The following is a 22,323-nucleotide window of genomic DNA, read 5'->3' on the forward strand; positions in this document are numbered from 1 at the left end:
TCTTTAACACAGACGCTTTGTTTTGCCAGTGTGGGTAACACCTTCGAGTCAACCAGCACTGTCAAATGCAAACTACCTCAAAAAAAAACAGTGCCTTTACTACTGTTACTAGTAAAGATAGCATTTTTTAATAATGATCATAAGAAAATAAAATATAAATACTTGTTCAGCACACAGCCATAACTGTCCATCCTTCAACAGAAACCTAAGGAAGCTAAGGCGCTCATGAACCTGAGCTGAGTGTGGGTATCTCCCATCTGGCAGCCAATTCTCCCAGTCTATTTCTCCTTCTTCTGTAAAATATAACTTTATTAGTAACTTTCTTCATGCCTATATTGAGATCATAATAATATATCCAGGACGATTATTGGAAATGATCTGTTAAGCAACGTTGACCCAAGTCAGTACCTAACTGGATAGATGATCGAGTTTGGAGGTCCGAACCTAAAATATACTGGACGAAATTTTTCGTTTCCTCCGTGCCTCGGAGTGCATGTTAAGCCATAACTATGATAATAACTGTAAAACCTAAGAATTATTGTATGCGGAGGATCTGGAAACCCACCCTATTATAATACTTTCAAGAGCTCCTACCATTATGTTTTTTTTTCTTTGTCATTTATCTGCAATCAGCAGACTATAACAGATTATTTGTGCTAAATTTGGTATTACCTATAACCTACCATTATGTAATTATAGGAAAGTCGTAGTCACGATCCTCACCAATGAGGATTACGACTATAAATATACCTCACTACTTGAAATCTTTCGGCACGTCGCGCGTCGTTCAGTTACATATACGTTCGTTCAGTTACGTATATATTCGTCTTACCAGCCAGCTTGCTCCGAACAGCGTCCATATAGAGCGTGAGTGAGTCAGTGACGAGTATGACGAGCGAGTGCTGCGTCTGCAGTCGGTCGATGAGTTCCTGCCGCGTGACGTGTGGCCGCACGCCCGAGCCGCCCCCCGCCTCGTACAGGCAGCAAATTTCGCGCATCATCTTTAACGCTGGCAACACCCACTTGTCGTTGCTCTTCAGCTCCTCCACACATCTAAAACAAGCTTTCCATTGCTTACAGAGTGAAACCATATCGCATTTAAAACTCCATCACTGTAACCATAACTACAAAATAGAAAGGTATTAAGAAGGGTCCCTACTAATTACAGTTCAGTTTTAAATCAAGAGTGAAAGACATCTTCTAGGAAAACTTGTCCCATCTTAGGCCACATCATTACTTTCCATCAGGTGTGATTGTGGTCATGAGTGTGCCTATTACTACCCATATTATTAAAAATGCACAAGTTGGTTTGTCTTTCAATCAAAAAAGTAACAGATCGGCGTGATTTTTTATATGGATATAGTTAAAGACCTGAAGAGTAACATCGGCTACTTTTTATTCCGAAAAATCAAACGAGTTCCGACGGGGTTTTAAAAACCTAAATCCGCGCGAAGAAAGTCGCGGGCATCAGCAAGTAAGGAATAAAACAAAGTGTTTTAATTGTTGTGGAACTAATATCCTAACGTTATTCCGCATGCTGTGAAGTTATGTATTTTGGTATGACAAAGATTCCCCAATACGATACATTCAATAATAAAGTCTCGTCATACAAATTAAGTTATAAGTTAGGCCATCACTGAACCAAACTATTAACTTAACGGTGACAATTTTAATCAGTCCAATAAAATATGACCACAGAATTCAAACTGAAATGAATACTTACTTGTCTAGCCATAAAGTTTTTTGAGCATCGCGATCCTGACTGCAGCTATAATCGAGTATTTTAATTAAATTTGCCAGCGCCACATCCATTATTTCTGTACATACTTCGTCTGAGTGCGCCAAATTCCAAAACAATACCAATACCTATAAAGAAACACGTAACATTAAAAAAGTCTTAAATGATAAGATTTACCTACTGGATATTATTCCTAAATAAATGAATAAATAAATAAACTTTTTTGTCATTAAAGTACCCTGTGGCCTGGCTTCACGGCTATAGGTTCCAGCTTTTTGAGCCTAAAATGTATATTTGGTACTAAACACTGTGAATATGATTCTATCCGAGATTCTAGAAGAAGCAAAACGAAAATGACAAACAATATTTTACCTGCAATATCAAGAAAAGCTTATACAAATATGTTACCAAGATTTTATAGATTGATATTTGAGATAAAAGTTTATCTTAAGGTAATATGAAACTGCACATATAACTATGCCATTTCATAAACCACTATTACTTACTTTGTTAGCCATTACACCATCCTTGTCATCTTCTGCTAGGCGTCGTATTACTTCCAATAATTTATCACTTTGTTTCTTACTGGATGTGGCCCAGCTCGCCTGTTATTAACACGTTTTAGTATTTAATAGTTGGTAAAATAAAAAGATTAATGCAAATATAAGCAGTGTGTTTTTTATTAATAATGAGCTAAATGTTTTTTACCTTAAAACAATCAAACAAATGGTCCAACTGGTCCGGTGTGAAGTCCCACGCTAATTTAGCGAGCAAGTCGTGAAGGTTTTTCACTATTGCCTCATGCTTCCCCTGCTGAGCTCGCCATATCGCGTCCAAGTCTTCCCGAGTCAACGAGTTCTCTTTGATCATAAACCTAAGCATTTTCTCCAGCCTGTCCACATACTGAGGCTGGTGAAGAGAATCTCTTAACACTATATCTACTACTTTATTCTCGCGTATCCAGTTCTAAAACAACAATTTATTACAACAATTAAATATATAACATTGACATTTCTTTTATTATAAAAACCCTAGGTCGCATTGTAGCTAAGTTTACTGTTCACATTCACGGGTCTAAATCTAGATCTATCCTTTTCCACAGGAAGCGCTATCAAAGGTTTAACAATACATTTTGACCTCCGATTATTTTTAGTTTTAAGATTGTGTACAACAGAAATAGCCTCATTGGTTTTTACGAACAGCTCCAATAAAATATGGACTCCAGTGGTTTTGATAGGCGATCACAATATCAGGAGGCGACTGTCAAGAGGCGCAAGAGCTTGCATGCAATGTTTTTGAGTACTGAAAATGCTAATGTCGGTCTCATCGAACGAGTTAATGAAATGCTGATAACGTCATTAGAGGTCGTGGGTTGTACTGTGTGCTCTACTAATGTGCATGTGTCATCATCATCATCAGCCTGTGGACGTCCACTGTTGGACATAGGCCTTCCCTAAAGAGCGCCACCACACCCGGTCCTCAGCCTTGCTCATCCAGCCACTTCCCGCCAGCCTCTTTATATCGTCAGTCCATCGTGCTGGAGGGCGTCCCACACTACGCATATTATTATAAATGTGCATGTGTGCGTGTTTGCAATTCTTAGGGGCCTTCAAATTGGCCTCAGTGCCGTGCAGCCGCGCGTCCTCCGCGCGGCACTTTGCGGCAAATTTGAAGGCGCCCTTATGGCCATGCAATTTCACTTTTATCTTGTTCGTTTTAGTCCGCATTTTACGAAGTGAGACGGTGCGGACGCTGTGCTGTCTGCGTGTGTCTGTGTGTGTTACTGTATAGGTAGATAACCACCCTAATACAGCAGAGCAAATCACATACCGTAATAACCGCAGGTGTTAGCCACTCTGGTTTTGGCTGTTGTGAGATTGTACTGATGAGTTGATTGATTTCATTTAAAGCAGACATTTTTCCATTGAATGATGACATTTGTAACAATCTCAGGATCATCTTCAAACGGAACATTTCTAATGCTGTAATGAAAGAATACAACTGATACGACTACGACGAAGTAACATCAAGCGACATACAATACTTATTTTAACAATTTTAATGCAACCTATACAAATTCCATCCTAACAATCAAAAAGCTAGTTGCAGACCAACCGCTAAGCTATGTCGAAGCTAAGCTAACTATTAATAAACTAGACATTAGTTTTGTGCACATCAACAACCAAGGGAAAGCCAAGTCCGTGTTGTGAATGAATGTGCAAAGGGGTATCAGGTCAGAGGACGCGGTAGGGGCTTAGCTTAGGATTACATCACATTCGGATAATACACAACTAATTTCACATATTTCGGGTAGTTTACATAGTTTGCTGTCTGCACACAAGTATGAAAAATTAACCCAGCTAAGAGAGCTAAGCTAACTTATCTTAGTTCTTGACCTGCAACCTGCTAAATACAATAATTTATTCAAAACAAAAAGAGGCACAACATTGCAGCTAAAATAAAATTCTCGTTCAATATTATCCATGTCTCCCTGCATGCATGGGGCTGCTGTGACGGCGAACCTTGCGATGATTGCAGGTCACGGTTCAGGGACGATGTAACGGCTCAGGGGAGGGTCGAACTCCGCCCCTTAGCAGCTACAGGGTCCCCAACCGACCTTCACTCCATGTTTAAGTAATATCAATCAATCCTTTTCCACATTTAAATCACTAGATTATGACAAAACACAATACTTATTCATTTTATCACAAATTAAAAAACAATAAAAACATTTTTCATTCAAATCAATAAAACTACAATTCTCACATTTATTTTATTTTATTTTGAAAACAGTAAAAGCAGTCTATACAGATGCTTCAGATGGAGATGTCTAGACAGCAATCATTTCGGTCATAAGGTTGAGACAAGGGAAGCATTATACTGACCGGCACGGCAGAAATTGGTAAAACATACTTTAACTATTTTTAGGGTTCATGAAATTTGGCAGGTAGGTTACATCTTATAGCTGACATTTGGGGAAAAATCTGAAAACCGTGAATTTAGGGTTAGATCAAACAAAAAATTAAATTGTGGTCATGAACTAATAATTAGTATTTTCAACTTTCGAAGTGAGATAACTATATCAAGTGGGGTATCATATGAAAGGTCTTCACCTGTACATTCTAAAACAGATTTTTATTTATTTTAGTTTTTTGAATTATCGTGCAAAATGTCGAAAAAATACGACTGTAGTACGGAACCCTCATTGTGCGAGCCTGACTCGCACTTGGCTGGTTTTTCTTAGGCTTGTGCTTGACGATAACATGGCTTCAGGAAAGCAAAGATGAGGTCTAAGTTTAAGGGCGCTTGCCTTAAAGATGCCTATTCACTCTTGTAGGTTCTTAAGTTCGTCATTGTTCAGGTACACAACAGGTTGAAATCGCAATCGGGGAGGAAACACCCCGCACACCTCCGCGCTAATCCAGTTCGGGCAAGCACGAGTGACGTGCGGGTGTGCGGCACGTCTACCCGCCTCATACCCCGATCGCCATCTCAACCTGTCGCGGACTATAGGTGCTAAAACAGTAAAACCGGCCAAGTGCGAATCAGACTCGCGCACTGAGGGTTCCGTAGTACAATCGTATTTTATCGACATTTTGCACGATAAATCAAAAACTACTTACTAGATCTCGTTCAAACCAATTTGCGGTGGAAGTTTGCATGGTACATCATATATTTTTTTTAGTTTTATCATTCTCTTATTTTAGAAGTAACAGTGGGTGGGGGGGACACACATTTTACCACTTTGGAAGTGTGTCTCGCGCAAACTATTCAGTTTAGAAAAAAATGATATTAGAAACCTCAATATCATTTTTGAAGACCTATCCATAGATACCCCACATATATGGGTTTGGTGAAAAAAAAAATTGAGTTTCAGTTATAAGTATGGGAAACCCCAAATTTTTTTTTCTATTTTTGTGTAAAAACCTTAATGCGGTTCACAGAATACATCTACTTACCAAGTTTCAACAGTATAGCTCTTCTCTAGTTTCGGAGAAAAATGGCTGTGACATACGGACGGACAGACAGACAAGACGAATCTATAAGGGTTCCGTTTTTTGACATTCGGCTACGGAACCCCAAAAACCTGCTCATCCACAAATATCATGAAACCTCGATTACAGTGAACATACTATTTTTGAAATCTCTTCACTAATATTATAAAGAGGTAATGTTGTTAAGTTTGTTTGTAGGGGGCTAATCTTTGGAACTACTGAACCGATTCTAAACATTCTTTCGCCAGTAGAAAGCTTCATTACCCCTGAGTGACATAGGCTATATTTTATTTTCAAAAAATTAGAGATCCCTTCGAAAATTGCAATAAAGTGAAAAAAGTCGTCTCATTTGTGAGCTTCCGTGGCGTGCGCTGCCTAAATAGTTAAAGTTATACGAAAACAATGTTCGGTGGCATTGTTCGTCTTAAACAGCGCTAAAAAAAAGTCCGCGATAGCATTTATCTATCTTTTACGGTAGGCTCACAATAACCATTTTTATGGTTTTGAAATGTGAATGTGTGTGAATCTCCGGAGGTGTTTTTACTATCATAGTATTAATCCTTATCAAAATAAAATTGTTCATCATCTCAAGTGTTTAATTTACACCAAAATTGCCCTTTGTATCATTTCATATAGATTAATATCTTAGGAGATATCACGAAATTAAAATAATGGCGACGGCCGCGGCAGTCCGTACGTGCAACGCGATTATGTCGCAGTGTAAGGACTTTTTGAACTCGAGGATCCAACTCCACAGCCTTGATGCTGTAAGGAATTGCATTCTTAAATCGTGGTGATACCATGGGATTTTTAAAGAAGCGTTTAAATGTTTTTACGAAATTCGGTACTGAGATATCTTACATCACGGGGACTGGCTACTACGTATAGGTTACTTTTTGTCCTGAAAAATCAAACGTTCCCATGGGATTTTTAAAACCCTAAAACCACGCGGGCGAAGCCACAGGGATCAGCTAGTTATAATATAAAAAAATATATAGTCATACTAAAATGACTTACATTTAAGTAGACTGTGATGTTGAGGTGTCTTGACAGAAACACATTTGCAAGCTCTAATCAAGCAGGACACTGTGTCTGTCTTATTCTCGCTGCCACGCGCTTCCCTTTTTAACTCATCATCTGTAAGACTTTCTAGCAAAGTTGGAATACATTCCTGAAAAAACCAGAAATTAAATATAATTAATTAATATACATATTTGATTTTATGCCCTACTAAATAATAAATAGGATTAATTAGAAAACATACCAGCACTGGTAAGAGGTAAACAGTAACTGTGTGAGGTGTTAGAAGGTCATGGCAAAGACCCAAAGGCCGCAAAAGTTGCCACACAGCAGCAACACGAGTCTCTCCACTAGTAGGCTGCTCTAATGATGATGGCTGTTCATTGCGTGTTGTAGTGCTCTGTAAAGTTCAATCAAAAAGTTATTTCGCAAAATAAAACACAATTTTAGAAGATTCATTTTTTATTGGTAAATACAAGCACAATAGTCCATACACAGATATTGTAAATCCATACTAATATTACAAATGCGAAAGTATGTCTGTACGTTTTCACTACTCATCTGTTTAACCAATTTTGACAAAATTTGGTACAGGGTTAGCGTACATCCCAGAAAATCAAAGAGAAGGTACCCATGGGATTTTATGAAACCCAAATTCATGTGGACGGAATCATGGACATCATCTATTTGGAACACAGATAGCTTGCATCACAAACTGGGATACTTTTTAACCAACTTTCAAAAAGGAGGTGGTTCTCAATTCGGCCCGTTTTTTATTTTGGAGAAACAAAGAGTAACGAGATTTTTTTAAAACCTATACCTATCCACCCAGACAAAGTCTCAGGTATCATCTAATAAATCATTAATACATACCTCAATACTATCAGTCATGGCCGACATGGTTTCTGTAACATTTGCTATATTTTCCTCACTTTCTTTCTCTGTTATTTCATTCGAAATCTTCTCTTCACTAATTACAGAAGTAGTTAAGTCCGATTTTTTAAAACCCATAATTGATTCAAACCTTTCTCTAAGCTTAACGAAACCACCTGCCTGGCCAAACCTGAAAATTTTGTTACAAATAAATTAGAAGCCAATTGAGTTGTAAAATCAATAATTGTACTCACTCATAACGTACAATAGGCATTCAAGAATATATATTATGGCAGTCTAGGGCAGAAATATTAATTATACTTACAACTATTACAAAGAACAATAATTGCATGTACATACACATTAATAAGATGGACCAGCCATCCTCTCGGTGTACGATGATCTTGTGACCTGGCAAATACTTCAGATTCCTGAGTTGAGCCTTGGCCCCCAGTTGTAGAAATATTACAAATAGACAGGCCTTCACAAGTTCTTGATGCATTAAATGTATGAAATCTAAAAATAAAACAAGTTATTTAGCAATGCTGTGAATAGGAAAAAATTATATATAATATAATATAAATTTCATACTTGTTGCCCGGATTAAAGACCATATATAAAAGATGTAAAAATCTTGGATCATCCAATTTCATGGCACATAATTTAACAAGCTTTTCACAATTTGATCGCACACATTGCTGAATATTATTTTTCCATGATGAAACTGCATCATCTGTTAAAATCTTGGTAAACGATACTGTGAGGGCATCGTTATAAAACCGCTGACAGTGTGCATTATTTACATCTTCACCTATCAAAAAAAAAAAAAATTAATTATCTTGCTTCAGGGTTAAAAAAACACTTTATGCAATGCAACATTTGGTACTACTCTAATAAAAGTGCAATACTCAAAATCAAGCTTATTTTACAAGCCTTGGTAAATCAGCATTACATAGTTAGAAAACTCAATACCTTTTGTTGCTAATTCCATAGATGCAATTAAAAGGGCTTCGAGTTCTTGTTCAGGCAACACTGGTACTACCCAACGTGGATGTGAAATTTTTTCTTCCAATGCTTTCAACTTAGCCTCGGGGAATGCCATCTAAAAATTTATTTCAACATATATGGTTATCCAACAAATTCCTAAAAAGGTTGCAGCACATTAGCGGTTCCTCTGGTGCTGCAAATGTTCATGAGTGGCAGTAATCACTTAACATCATATGACACAACTGCTTGTTACACTTTGAAAAAAAAAATTGAAAATTAACATCACTTCAGTATAATTTTTATAAATATTTCGAATTATTAACTGAACAAACCAAATTAACATTTCTTGGGATGCCAGTTTTTCCCAAATATGTATAAAAAGTGTTGAAACATGTTCAGATGCGCTCAGAGTACACCACCTGCGCCCCAGGTAGCATGCTCGAAAACCAAGAAACTGTTGATTTAGCAAGCTAAGAGTGAGCATGTTTATTATTAGCAATGCCTGTGCAAGCATGCTACTAGCTCGTCAAAATGCTATGTTTAATTTAAAAATACTTTAATTGACTTAGCCAATAGAATAGGTATACTAACCTCCCCGGGTATCTGGTCTTGTTCCTTCATTGATATTGTCATTATTATAACATAACTCTAATCATTTCCTGTCCTGAAAAAAAAACTAAGAGCTATGGTACCTAATTTTGTTTCCAGAAAATTATTACAAACTAGAATGAAGTCGGTTAAAAATTGACACATTATTTTCCAGTAGAATGTATTGACAGGAATTATTTGTAACTCCAAAGTTATTAATAGAAGCGACACTATAAAATGTGTAAAAATAAAATTTTAATGTACTTAATAAAATACTAAAAAAGGCAAATGCGATGTTCATATTTGCGGTAAAGAGAACACTAATCAATATATTCACAATGTCAATATGCGCACTACATTACATGCAGATTTTGTCACAGACAGAGCGAGCGATTACAAGATTTTCATAGCTCAAGTAGTTACCAATTAATAACACAAGGAACTCAAATATAACTATTTAAACATATTAATTCCGATCAGCCGGCGCGACAAAATGGCGTCATTGTCCTAAACAAGGTAGGCAATAAGATTACTACAAGAATACTATTTAAAAGATTAATATTGTATTTTATGTCTTAGATTTAAATATGAATTAACCTTTTACCTTTTGTTGCACTTAAATTTCAGAATAATATTTAAAGTCAGAAATATAAGCACTACACTTTGACGTAATAACGAAAATAGATGAAATATTCTTAGTTAGGGGGGGGTATACCACAGAGTAGGTAAATATCACAGATAAGAGAAACTAAAGAGAAACATTATCATCATCTGTGGTAAATCCATACTATATAATATTATAAATGAAAAAAAGGGCGGGAAACTTCGTACTTGGCGGACGTGAAATTTTCGTGCTTTGATTTTATTAATTTGTAAATTAAGTTGGAAAAGGATTGGTGTTGTTTTATAGTGTTAATATTGTAGTTTTAGTGACATTTTCATAGTAGTTAGCTGTATATATAGGTAAGTTTTTAGTTTACATTTCAAACTTATGGAAAGTCGGCCTCCCGAACCCGGGGGGTCAGATCCCCTAGGATCGTTGAATATTACATCAAAAATGGACGTATTAATTGCGGCGGTCGAGTCGTCAATGGACACTGACGTGTCCGTTGTGTCCAATGCCGACCAACCGTTGAAAAGAAAAATATTTTCACGCATTTGTATAACCTGTAACAAAAGAAAAAGGAAAACAAAAAGTCGAGATGGAAGAGAAAGGTACAGTTGTGAATGCAAGAGTGAACCTGACAATAATAAAGTTCAGAATGCCCCTTACCCAAATCCACAAACTGAATCCACAAATCCCACCGATAATAGTAGTCAATCTTCACTGCCAAAGCGTGTACCAATTGGTCGTGCTTATTATCAACAATCCGACAATGCCCCATACGTAATACATGTACAAAAAGAAATTGAAAAAAGTGATAGGTAGCTCAACAACTCTACACCCAATAACTTTTGGTAGATTTTTAAAAAACAACAAATTTAGTGGTGTTGTGAACGGAAGCGTAAAACGTGTAGGTAGAAATCGCATCAGTATGGCGTTTTCTACCTACTTGGATGCCAACAATTTTTTAAGAAACCCAATACTTGAACCCGCAAAATACAGGGCGTTTATACCCACATTTAATGTTACTCGCATGGGTGTGGTAAAAGGTGTCCCTAATGATTGGTCCGAAGAGGAAGTCTTACTCAACATGAGTGTTCCACTTGGTTGCGGACCAATCATTAAAATCAGGAGGATAAAAAGAAAAATTGTAGTAAATGATGTAAACCAATTCATTAACACGGGGACGGTAATAGTTACTTTTGATGGGCAAATACTGCCTACCCGGGTATATATGTGCTACACTGCTTTACCTGTAGAGTTATACATTTACCCCACTGTGCAATGCTACCAGTGTTGCCGTTTTGGACATGTCAAAAATCAGTGCCGGTCAATGCCAAAGTGTTATAAATGTAGCCAAGGGCATTCTGGCGACACTTGTCAGGTAGAGGAAGAGTATTACCGATGTTGCCTATGCAAAGGTTCCCATCAAGCCATAAATAAAAAATGCTTAGAGCATAACAGACAGAGAGCGATAAAAGAAACCATGAGCAAAAGTTGTATTTCGTATATGGAAGCAATTAAAATGCATCCACCAGTTTCAAACATGTCATATGCCGAAGCTTTGGTTTCAACGCCTGTGCCATCCTCTTCATCACAGGAAATACATGGTCCGCAAAGATCTAAACTTCCATCTACTCCAAATTCAGTGCCGAATTCGTATAAAAAAAACAGTCTTTATAAAGCCAAGATCACCCTCAAAGCATAGCAAAGGCTATGACCGCTTTGCCCACTCAGAAATAATAAGAGATCCTGTTTTACCTAAACAAAAGTTTAATTTTAATAATAATAGTTCTGAAAATAACATGAACATGGCAGACATTATTAAAATATTAATTCAATTATTATCACAATCAAATATAGTTACACCGTCCCACGTTGCCACAGTAATTGAAGCCTTATATCAAATATCTAATAATAATGGATCACAGAGCCAGAGTGATTCAGTGGAATTGCCTGAGCCTCAACAATAGAAAACAAGACTTAATATATTTTATTAATAAACATGATCCCTTTCTTATCTGTCTCCAAGAGACATGGTTGAGAAAGGAATTTTTGTTCAAAATGCCAGGGTATGTTTGTCTCAGAGAAGACAGACCTGATGGGTATGGTGGAGTGGCCATACTCATCAAAAATACTCTGACATTTACACCTATCACTCTTCCTGTACATAGCGATAACTTATCTGTTATTGCAGTTATTGTAAATAGTATATGTTATGTATCTATATATTTCTCTCGTCCTAATAATGAAATATTTAATGAAATTAATGAAATTTTTAATTTTTTACTGAAACCATTTTTATGTTTAGGGGATTTTAACTCTCATCACGAATTATGGGGATGTTCCACATCAACCTTCTATGGAGAAAAGTTGTTAGATTTAATCAGCTCCCATAACTTGTGCATTCTAAATACTGGGTCTCCAACACGGTTGGCACGGACACCTAGTGCTCCAGATTTGTCCATTTGCACTCCTGATCTAGCTTCATCTCTCTCCTGGTCAACTGCTGAATCTACTGGTGGTAGTGATCACTACCCTCTAATTATTACTTTCCCTTTTGAAAAACCTCCAAAACATGTAAGACAGCCACGTTTAAAATATAAACTGACAGATGCAAAATGGAGTTTGTATAGTGCAGCCGTTGAAAAGAAAATCAATAATTTACCTGAAATTAGTCATTTGAATATATTAGAATCCTCACAAGCTTTATCTGCAGCTTTAATGGAAGCCACAGATGAAATTCTTCCAATAAAAAGGGGCGAGTGCATGGAATTTATTCCATCTCCACCATGGTGGGATGTAGAGTGCACTAATGCAGTTAAAGAATAAAAAAAAGCAGAAAAACAATTTTGCCAAAATATGACAGATGAAAATTTTGATAATTACTTAAAAATTGCCAATACCACTAAGGAGCTACTTAGGGTAAAGAAATATGAAGGATGGCAGAGGTTTTGTAAATCCTTAAATCCTAATGTTTCACCTTCAATTGTTTGGCAAAATATAAGAAGGTTCAGATCTGCATTTAAAGATTCACAACAGAATAAAATATCTCCAGCTCTAGCAGAGCAAATCATGGATCGTTTGGGTCCTCCTTATGTACCTGAATGTCCCATGGCCTTAACGCCCCTAATAGTATCTAATGATAATTATAATAATGTACATTTGAATTCGCCATTTTCGCTTAACGAATTGAAAGGCGTACTGTCATCGACTAAGGATTCTGCACCAGGGGAAGACGGGATTCCTTATTCCTTCTTATCGAATCTTGACGACAATAGCCTCAGGTACTACCTTTCTTTGATCAACAACGTTATGATGGCGGGTATCGTCCCCGAATCCTGGAGGTCCCAAACTTTGATCTTATTACAGAAGCCGAATAAACCGAGTTCAGATCCAACATCGTATAGGCCAATAGCATTATCGTCGGTATTAGCTAAAACTGCTGAACACCTCATTAAAATCAGGCTGGAATGGTTTTTAGAACATAATACATTATTATCGAGAAACCAGTTTGGTTTTAGGAAAGGTAAATGTACCCTTGACAGCTTGAGCGTTCTTACCACAGACATAAGACTAAGTTTCTCTAAAAATGAGTCTTTGGTTGCTGCCTTCCTAGACATAAATGCCGCCTATGATAATGTAAATATCTCAATTTTAAAAAATAAATTGCTAGCCCTGAATATTCCTAATTTATTAATTAGTTTTATTGTAAATATGTTGTACGAAAGATATATAAAGTATTCGTTAGATTCGTCTGAAAATGAATTTATATATAGAACTGTGTGGAAGGGTTTGCCACAAGGCTCTGTTTTGAGCCCTATATTATATAACATTTATACTTACGATTTGGACATTTCTGTTAACAGATATGCAAATGTGCTTCAATATGCAGATGATTTGCTTTTATATGTTGCTGGGCCATCTTTGGATAATATTAGTGAATTGTTGACTTTAGCGTTAAATGCTTTAAAGTGTTGGTTACATAATAATGGGCTAGATTTGTCACCATCTAAAAGCTCTGTTGTATTATTTTCTCGAAAGCGAAATCTCCCATCTCTTCATATTAAGTACAATGGTATTCCGCTAGCAGTTAAAGATAAGGCAAAATTTTTAGGCGTAATATTAGATTCTAAACTTACTGGAGTTCCTCATTTTGAATATGTTTCATTAAGGTGTGAGCGAAATTTGAATATGCTAAGGTGCCTTACAGGAGTATGGTGGGGTGCACACCCTTTTACAATGAGATTGTTATATAATGCTTTAATTAGAAGTGTTTTAGACTATGGAACATTCTTATTACACCCTGGTAATACAACTGCAGCTAAAAAGCTGGATATGATCCAGTCGAAGGCTTTGAGGTTAGTTACAGGTGCGATGAAATCGGCTCCGACAAATTGTCTTCAGGTAGAATGTTGTGATCCGCCATTATATATGAGAAGGCAATTCCTCTGTGATAAATACTTCTTTCGTACATTACAGCTAAGTTCTCATCCGTTATTTTCAAAAGTACGGCAACTTGCATATCAGGTTAATACCTGCAATTACTGGACTCATAAAGACTCTCCATGTCTTGTAAAAAGTCTTAGAAAATATGAAAGTTTGGGAGCTCCCACCCATCGAAGTATTATTCTTCCTCTATACCAGCACAACTACAAAAGTCTTATTGCTATCCCGCAAATTAAATTCAATATAGGATTAAAATTAAAAGATAACCCTAATTCAAAACAGGAATTTACTAACATCATCAATAATAAATGGCCCGACAGGCACTATGTGTTCACGGATGCTTCTAAGCATGAGGATAAGAGCTGTGTTGGGGTTGGGGTATATCATTCACAATATAATGGTATACAACAAATTAAACTTCCACCTGAAGCTTCCGTTTACACTGGTGAATGTTATGGTTTACTTAAGGCTTTGGAATATATTTTAATTTTAAAGATACCGAAAACCATAATATTTTCTGATTCCCGCAGTATTTTAGAAGCTATTAATAGATTTCCATTCAAATCCCATAAACAATCTTCAATTGTTTTTGGGATTAGCTTGGACGATTTAACCTATGGACTTGTAACGCGCCTAATATTACGAATAAAAATTTCTGTCCCTTTGGTGCGGGACGAGGAAACACTACATAGACAACTTGACACACTCACTCAACAAAGTTTTGTGTCATTATTAACACACACATATCTAAATCTTCAACACTACTACATTTTACGCACACTAATAAGTTATATACATCAACATACAAAGACATTACGAGTGTAAGACAGTCAAATTGATTTGCGATGCTACCGTATCGATATTTTAAAATATATCGATAGTTTTTCAGAAACAAAAGTAGAAGTAAGAATTTATTACTCGTATTTAATTACTTAAAACCAGTGTTTGGTCAGCGTAGCGTATTCTTGCATACATTCACCTCACTTAATAGGTAATTATCCCAAAAACTAATAATGCAACGTAAAAATAAGAAAAATATTTATTTAAAAAATATGCACATACTTTTTTACTTATTTTATATCATTTTTAATCTTTTGTATTTTTTTATATAACGAAATTTTCATTTAAAATTTCGATAGTGAAAATGTGCTTATTAATGACTTATATTATTATATAATACAAAATAAACCTGACCGCGCAAAAGCCTACCAAACATAATTAGTAGGTATATCAATCAATAAAATGTTTTTTCTTTCCAATCAATCATTTATTTATTGCACATTGGGTTTACATGGTAATTCCAATATGGTGTACTCTTTGTCCAAAAAAATTAAATGTAAGTTATTAAATATAACACGTATTGCCCTTACAAATTAGCAATGCAAAAATTTTCTCAATACCTGCCGCTTTTACCCCACAGCAAAATTCCATAAGACAGATATGACACTATGAAAATAAATTAGTAAACACACACGGTGGCCTCTTCTATTTTTAACACGTCATTATTTACCATTAGGTTAATGTTATGTACATTCTTGGCGATTTAATACATAAATTTTATACATTTCGCGCCTATCACTAAAATTGCGTTACTTTAATTTTTTTTTAAATGTATTAAGTACGTGAAATCACAGAAATCGACCAGTTTTATTACAAGTATAGGTAGCGAAAAAATTGTGGTAATTAATAATAACTATTCTTTACTTGACTTGAAGACGGTAATTTAGTCGTTAATAATAAAGAAAATGTTTTCATCGATATCGATAATCGAACCGCAATCACTGTCGTACTACTACGTAATTTCATGCTGTTCACGCGTATTCAAATTTTAACCTAATTTGTATATATCGAGGGTTGCAATTGTTTAGAAAAAACAAAATATAGCTCGTGAGGAGTGTGACTCGTTTCTACCGAATTATTACGTACTCAATTACTGAATCGGTAAAGTTCTCGATTGTTATTTTATTATAATAATTTATGTAATTTAATTTATAGAAAGCGTTTATTACACCAAAAATACTTACTTATGAAATGAAATTCCATCTTTTTGTAAATTTGATGTGTTTGATTTGTTCTTGCACTCACTAACGGCACAAACAGGCATTTTTCACCCAGCGTGTAAGACGTCGTCACACATCGAAAACGATTCTGACAATGACAAAATCGATTCCGCAAACGGTGTTTATAAACGCAGTGGATTAAAAATCCATTACTATTGACAGAGGGGAATAATCATGCGAGGCGCGTCCTTAGGTTAAATCGTCCAAGGGGATTAGAGATCTTTTATATAAATGTTCACAGATAAATTGTGATGTCGTGTTAGCTTGGGTCCCAAGCCATGTGGGCATTCCCGGTAATGAAAGAGCTGATCAATTGGCAAACGAGGCTATACGCGTTGGAGATACTGTCCCATACACCAATTATTGTTCTGACCTGATAAATTTATCTAAAGTATATTTGTATGAAACCTGGGATGGAGTATGGAATAACGATAGTTCAGTAGGTAAACATTATAGAAAAATTCAGACGTCCATTCCGAGAAAACCATGGTTTAGCCAATTAGTTTTCTCCAAAACTGTCACCTCTGTTCTGTGTAGAATGCGCTTAGGTCATGTTTGTACGCGAGCCCATTTACACAAGATGAAAATTATTCCCGATCCTGACTGTTCCTGTGGGGAGTATGGGGACTTGAACCATGTTTTCTTTGCATGCACTTTGTATGATCGGTCTGCCTTTCTTGCTCATCTCGTATCATTGCATGTACCATTTCCTACATCTATAGTTTGTTTATTATATACTAATTCTTCAAATGTTTATAAAGTTCTAGCTTTGTTCATAGAAAAAATGATATCAAGTTATAGTATAAGTATGTGGGTATATTATTATTAGTGAAAACCTTATCCTTTTCCTTTCAAATTCCAAATCCCGAATTTTTAATTTTATCCACAGTTTCCCTAACTTAAAACTTTAATAAATAACAAACCTGACATTGGCTAATCTGTGTAAAGCCAGAAGAAGAAAAAAATACTATAAATGCGAAAGTGTGTCTGTCTGCTAGCTCCCCCGTAACCGCGGCAGGATGGGCCAGTGCCATCGCTGCCAGATGTACGGCCATTCCGCAAGGAATTGTTTCGCCCACCCTAGGTGCGTAAAGTGCCTAGGGGACCACGGCACCTCCAACTGCCCCAGGACCGCACTGCAACCAACCGAGGAGCCCCCGAGCTGTGTTCTTTGCAGGTCTCAAGGGCATACCGCGAACTATCGCGGATGCCCTAAAGCCCCCAAGGAGCAAAAGCGAAGGGTCAAACCGGCCGGCCGCAAACCTACTGCAGCTCCCCAACCCACCCAAAAATTCGTCCCTGCGCCGGCTCCGGCCACCAACGCATGGGACAAACCCCTCCCCAGGACTAACCCCCCTGCGCCCAAGCCTACCCAGGCACCCCCGGCCAAGCCCGCCCAACCAGCCCTGGCCAAGCCCGCCCAACCAGCCCCGGCCAAGGCTTCCGCGCCTACGCCTAAGCCCCAGCCCCAACCAGAGCAACCGCTCCATACATCCGCAGCGGCAAACGCTGCGGATAATCTCAAATTAATAGAAACCGTCCTCGCCTCTATTGACATAGTGGAGATGGAAATTTTCGCCCGGACGTTCAGGGAAGATCCCAAAGCAGCCATTACCCAACACTTGGGTCTACTCATCTCCATAAACAACCTTAAAAACCTATAATGGATAGTACAACCAAAGGTAGATTAAAACCCCACTCCTTAGTGGTCGCGTTCTACAACGCGAATGGCCTTATCGACCAAATGGACGAAGTCCGCGAATTTGTATGTGCACATCAAACCGACATTCTCCTAGTGCAAGAGACCTTCTTGAAACCTAGTAGAAGTAATCCTAGAATTGCCAATTTTAATATAGTCAGAAACGACAGGGCCACTGCTAAGGATGGCACTGCTATACTACAGAAGGGCTCTTCACTGCACTCCTCTCGACCCTCCTCAACTAACCAATATGGAAGCTTCTATATGTCAGGTGAGTATGACTGGCCATCCGTCGGTCATACTAGCATCCGTCTATCTCTCTCCCTCGAAAGATCTATTAGAAAGCGACATCCGCGCACTCCTCTCATTAGGAGACTCCGTCATCGTGGCCGGAGACCTTAACGCCAAACATCAAAGTTGGAATTGCCGCTCCCCGAACTCACGAGGACGTCAACTCGAAAGACTGACGCACCGCCCCGATCTTAACTTCATAGTTATAGCCCCTGACACACCGACTCGCTACCCAATGACCGACAATTCAACAGACAGACCGGACATACTCGATATAGCTCTTCTAAAGAACATCGCCCTTCAGGTGAGTCCTTTGGAGGTGCTGTCCGAGCTATGTTCAGACCACCGTCCCGTCCTTATGCGGCTAGGACCCCCGCCCACCGCGGCCCCCCCGACCAAAACAGTCATTGACTTCAAGAAGCTCTCAGAGCATCTTAAGTCTATAGACTCAGTGCACATTTCTCAAATTCCTGACATTATAGGTAGCCTAGATGAAGCGCATGCAGCCTCACTGCACCTTACTAATCATATCCGCGATGCTCTAAGCGCCTTCTCCCGACAGATGCCGAACGGTTTCACCCGTCGACAGTTGCCGGACGACGCCAGAGAGCTCATCACCATCAAAAACGCTAAACGTAGAGCCCATGACGCATGTCCCAACGCCGACAACCGGAGAGAACTCTGGAGAGCCCAGAGGGAGGTAAAGGCTCGCCTTGCCGAACTCCGCGACGAACAATGGGACAGGAGGCTGAGCGAGCTCAAGCCATCGCATGTAGCCTACTACAGCCTGGCGAGAGCTCTCAAAGCCGACCCTGTCTCGGCCACTCCTCCGCTTTTACGTCCCAATCAACCGCCCGCCTTTGAAGATGTCGATAAGGCCGAATGCCTGGCCGATAGCTTAGAAGCCCAATGCTCCCCGAGCACCATCTCTGTAGATAACTCCCACATAGAACTAGTCGAAAACAAACTAGCATCTATCTTCTCTTCCGCCCCAGATGGCGATCCAATCCTCCCGACGAATAGCGGCGAAGTCCGTCAAATTATCAAAGAATTTCACGCCAAAAAAGCCCCAGGCCCCGACTCTATTAATAACAAAACACTAAAGTTACTCCCCGTTGTATTAATCAACCTCCTGGTTGTCATTTTCAACACCCTCATGGCGGGATGCTCCTTCCCCGACAGGTGGAAAGAAGCTACCGTTATAGGCATCCCCAAGCCAGGGAAACCTAGGAACCTCCCTACTAGCTACCGCCCCATTAGTTTGCTCAACACCCTTGGCAAGGTGTATGAGAAAGTCATCCTTAACCGACTTAGGTCCGTCGTAGAGGAGAAAAACCTCCTCAACGACGAGCAATTTGGCTTTCGAACCAGACACTCATGTGTTCACCAAGTGCACCGCCTCACGGAGCACATCCTTCTCGGTTTCAACCGATTCAAAACGAGAGGCATCCCAACGGGAGCCCTCTTCTTCGATGTAGCCAAAGCCTTCGACAAGGTGTGGCACGCCGGCTTGATCTATAAGCTTTACCATCTAGGCGTGCCTGAAAGACTCGTACGTTTGCTACGAGAATTTCTCACCAATCGAACTTTTCGCTACCGTCTGGATGTGACCCTATCCTCCCCAAGACCTCTCCGAGCAGGAGTCCCTCAGGGCTCCCTGCTCTCGCCACTTTTGTACGCGCTGTACACCAGCGACATTCCCAGATCCCCTCATGTTCATATAGCCCAGTTCGCGGATGACACCGCTCTATACAGCTCCGACTTAAACTTAAAGCTCGACTCCAAAAGGCAGTCAGTAGCCTAGGCCACTGTTTCCGCCTTTGGAGGATAGAGGTTAACCCGGAAAAAAGCGCAGCAGTGCTCTTTCAAAAGTCCAAAAGGAAATCACAATACAAACTTCGACAGACTGAAATAACTCTTTACGACCGCCCCATTCCCTGGCAAACTAATACCAAGTACTTGGGTGTAACCTTTGATGACAAGATGAGCTTCGCCGCGCACATTCGTAGAGTCCGCAAGAACGCAGCGTATGTGCTCTCCCGTCTTTACCCCATGATTTGCGCAAAGAGCAAAATGTCACTTCGACATAAAGTCACGCTATACAAAACGTGCATCCGCCCAATAATGTCTTATGCCTGTGTTGCATTTGCACACCTGCCGCCCTCCTCTCTCAAACCTCTCCAAGTCCTACAGAATAAGTTTATGCGTATGGCCACTGGCTCCCCGTGGTACATGCGCAACGTGGACCTCCACAGAGACACTCCCGACTATAGCTCATTACTTTAAACAGCTTTCTAAAAACTATTTTGAGAAAGCCATTAGACACCCCAACCCCCTAATAGTTGAGGCAGCGACATACACTCCTGACCGAAACGACCCTCCCGATAAAAGACGCCCTAAGCACGTCCTTAACGACCCCGACGATCAAATCATGACCGACAATGCACCCTATCTCGTAGGGTTACACAGTACAACCTCATCACAGCGTCTTCGCCGGCGAAGACGAGGTCCCCGATTTCTAACGTCACCCGGACGTGGACTCACGCCACGGCCTCGGGGGCGTACGGACTAACCAGTAGTCCAACAACTCCACCCATCCCAACGTCATCCAAGCCGTGGTCCGAGCCTCACAGGAGGCGCCCTTAAGAGGACGTTGCCCCCCGACCTCTCGAATTATTTCTTCGAGCCCTAGGGCTCACCCCCAGGCGGAGCTTCGCGCTCGCCAACCCCCCCGGTGACGTTGTAGCGGCCAGTAGGGCCTACGCAGCATAGTCAATCCGAAACAACACACAAAAAATGTCTGCTAGCTTTTCACGGCTCAACCGTTCAACGGATTTTGATGAAATTTGGCACAGAGTTAGCTTATATCCTGGGGAAGGACAAGGGCTACTTTTTATCCCGGAAAATAAAAAAGTTCCCATGGAATTTAAAAAAACTTAAATCCACGCGGGCATCATCTAGTATAGTATAATTTACTATTTGAGCCACAGATTTGAGCAGGTAAAGACTTAAAGATGATAAGTTGCATGTCCATGGCTTATAAATGGTTTTTATTATTCTTTGTGTATTTGGAAACAGAGATGTCTTTCCCACTTTCTCATTCAGTTAAAATTAGATAAAACTTACTCGATTTTTGACATTGATATTTTCAATATATTCCGTAAAATTCAGATTTTATTTACAGGCAGCCAAAGAGGATTACTACGGAGGCAGCGTAGATAGAATAAAAGGTAGATTTAAGTACTGTGTAACCGTGTATGAGATAGCGATAGCACGACGTAACGATGAATAACACGACAATTATTACCATTGTTTAGTAGTCAATATTTGTATTAACCGATCAACAAAATTTGTATTAAACGTTTTTTATGTGAAAACAAGTAAATAACTAATGAGAAATACAATCACACCACGAATTCTCATAGTTTGTTTCGCAACTAAAGTTGCATGCCTTGTATGTAAGTTGTATGTATTCTTGAAAAAAAACAGTTACACGATAAGGGACAAAAAATAGGTTAGCTGCGTCTCTGTTTATCACATTAGTAACTGTATCTGTGCTCTCTTTTTAGTGTGAACGAGAAAGCAAACGTTCCTGTATCTACTTTTATTACTCTATCTACGGGAAGCAGCCCATAGGCAGCCTTTGACATTGCAAGAAAAGAGAACTGAAAAAAGAGCTCAAAGAGTATGTAACCACCACAGAGCTTGGAGTATATTGGTATACTCTGTGGGTATAAGGTAACCCATGTACCTTTTCTGTGATGTGATAGAGAAGCCACAGAGTACATTTGGCTCTTGACCAGAAGATAGCCACAGAGTACATTTGGCCAAGATTTGGCCCTTGTTCAGTCTATATTACTTTACTCTATGCCTTGGCCCACGCGGCCCACGCCCAACGTTATATATTCTCTTTGCAAGAAACTAGAACCCTGTAATTTAGCGTAGATATCATTTATTCAGAAAAATGACGATATCATTCAAAGAGTATATAATCACTACCACAGAGTACTTTTTACATA

General features: G+C 38.9%; 1 protein-coding gene and 1 long non-coding RNA gene across 7 annotated transcripts in view; one reads left to right on the forward strand and one right to left on the reverse strand.

Moving 5' to 3' along the window:
- The window catches only part of faf (ubiquitin carboxyl-terminal hydrolase-like faf), a 36,079-nt gene extending 26,185 nt beyond the window's left edge, over nucleotides 1–9,894 (reverse strand). For 4 of the 6 annotated variants that reach the window (XM_069498244.1, XM_069498243.1, XM_069498241.1 and 1 more), the window contains exons 1-14: nucleotides 9,806–9,894; nucleotides 9,205–9,277; nucleotides 8,599–8,728; nucleotides 8,218–8,437; nucleotides 7,987–8,142; nucleotides 7,627–7,816; nucleotides 6,998–7,153; nucleotides 6,751–6,904; nucleotides 3,569–3,720; nucleotides 2,447–2,704; nucleotides 2,245–2,343; nucleotides 1,724–1,866; nucleotides 833–1,053; nucleotides 163–293 (exon numbers count right to left, since the gene is read on the reverse strand). In XM_069498244.1, the coding sequence (XP_069354345.1) occupies nucleotides 163–293; nucleotides 833–1,053; nucleotides 1,724–1,866; nucleotides 2,245–2,343; nucleotides 2,447–2,704; nucleotides 3,569–3,720; nucleotides 6,751–6,904; nucleotides 6,998–7,153; nucleotides 7,627–7,816; nucleotides 7,987–8,142; nucleotides 8,218–8,437; nucleotides 8,599–8,728; nucleotides 9,205–9,246 (2,052 nt within the window). In that variant the 5' untranslated portion in view covers nucleotides 9,247–9,277; nucleotides 9,806–9,894. Of the gene's footprint in view, nucleotides 1–162; nucleotides 294–832; nucleotides 1,054–1,723; nucleotides 1,867–2,244; nucleotides 2,344–2,446; nucleotides 2,705–3,568; nucleotides 3,721–6,750; nucleotides 6,905–6,997; nucleotides 7,154–7,626; nucleotides 7,817–7,986; nucleotides 8,143–8,217; nucleotides 8,438–8,598; nucleotides 8,729–9,204; nucleotides 9,278–9,798 lie in introns of those variants that run through there. The other 2 variants (XM_069498240.1, XM_069498245.1) reach the window with 2 other exon arrangements.
- Nucleotides 9,895–10,024: 130 nt separating this feature from the next.
- Nucleotides 10,025–21,998, forward strand: LOC138402265 (uncharacterized). Its single transcript, XR_011236683.1, has 3 exons — nucleotides 10,025–10,164; nucleotides 21,489–21,534; nucleotides 21,874–21,998. It is a non-coding gene; the product is annotated as an uncharacterized lncRNA (long non-coding RNA).
- Nucleotides 21,999–22,323: the final 325 nt, after the last annotated feature.

The sequence above is a fragment of the Maniola hyperantus genome, chromosome 4, assembly GCF_902806685.2.
Source record: "Maniola hyperantus chromosome 4, iAphHyp1.2, whole genome shotgun sequence".
Classification (NCBI taxonomy): Eukaryota; Metazoa; Arthropoda; class Insecta; order Lepidoptera; family Nymphalidae; genus Maniola; species Maniola hyperantus.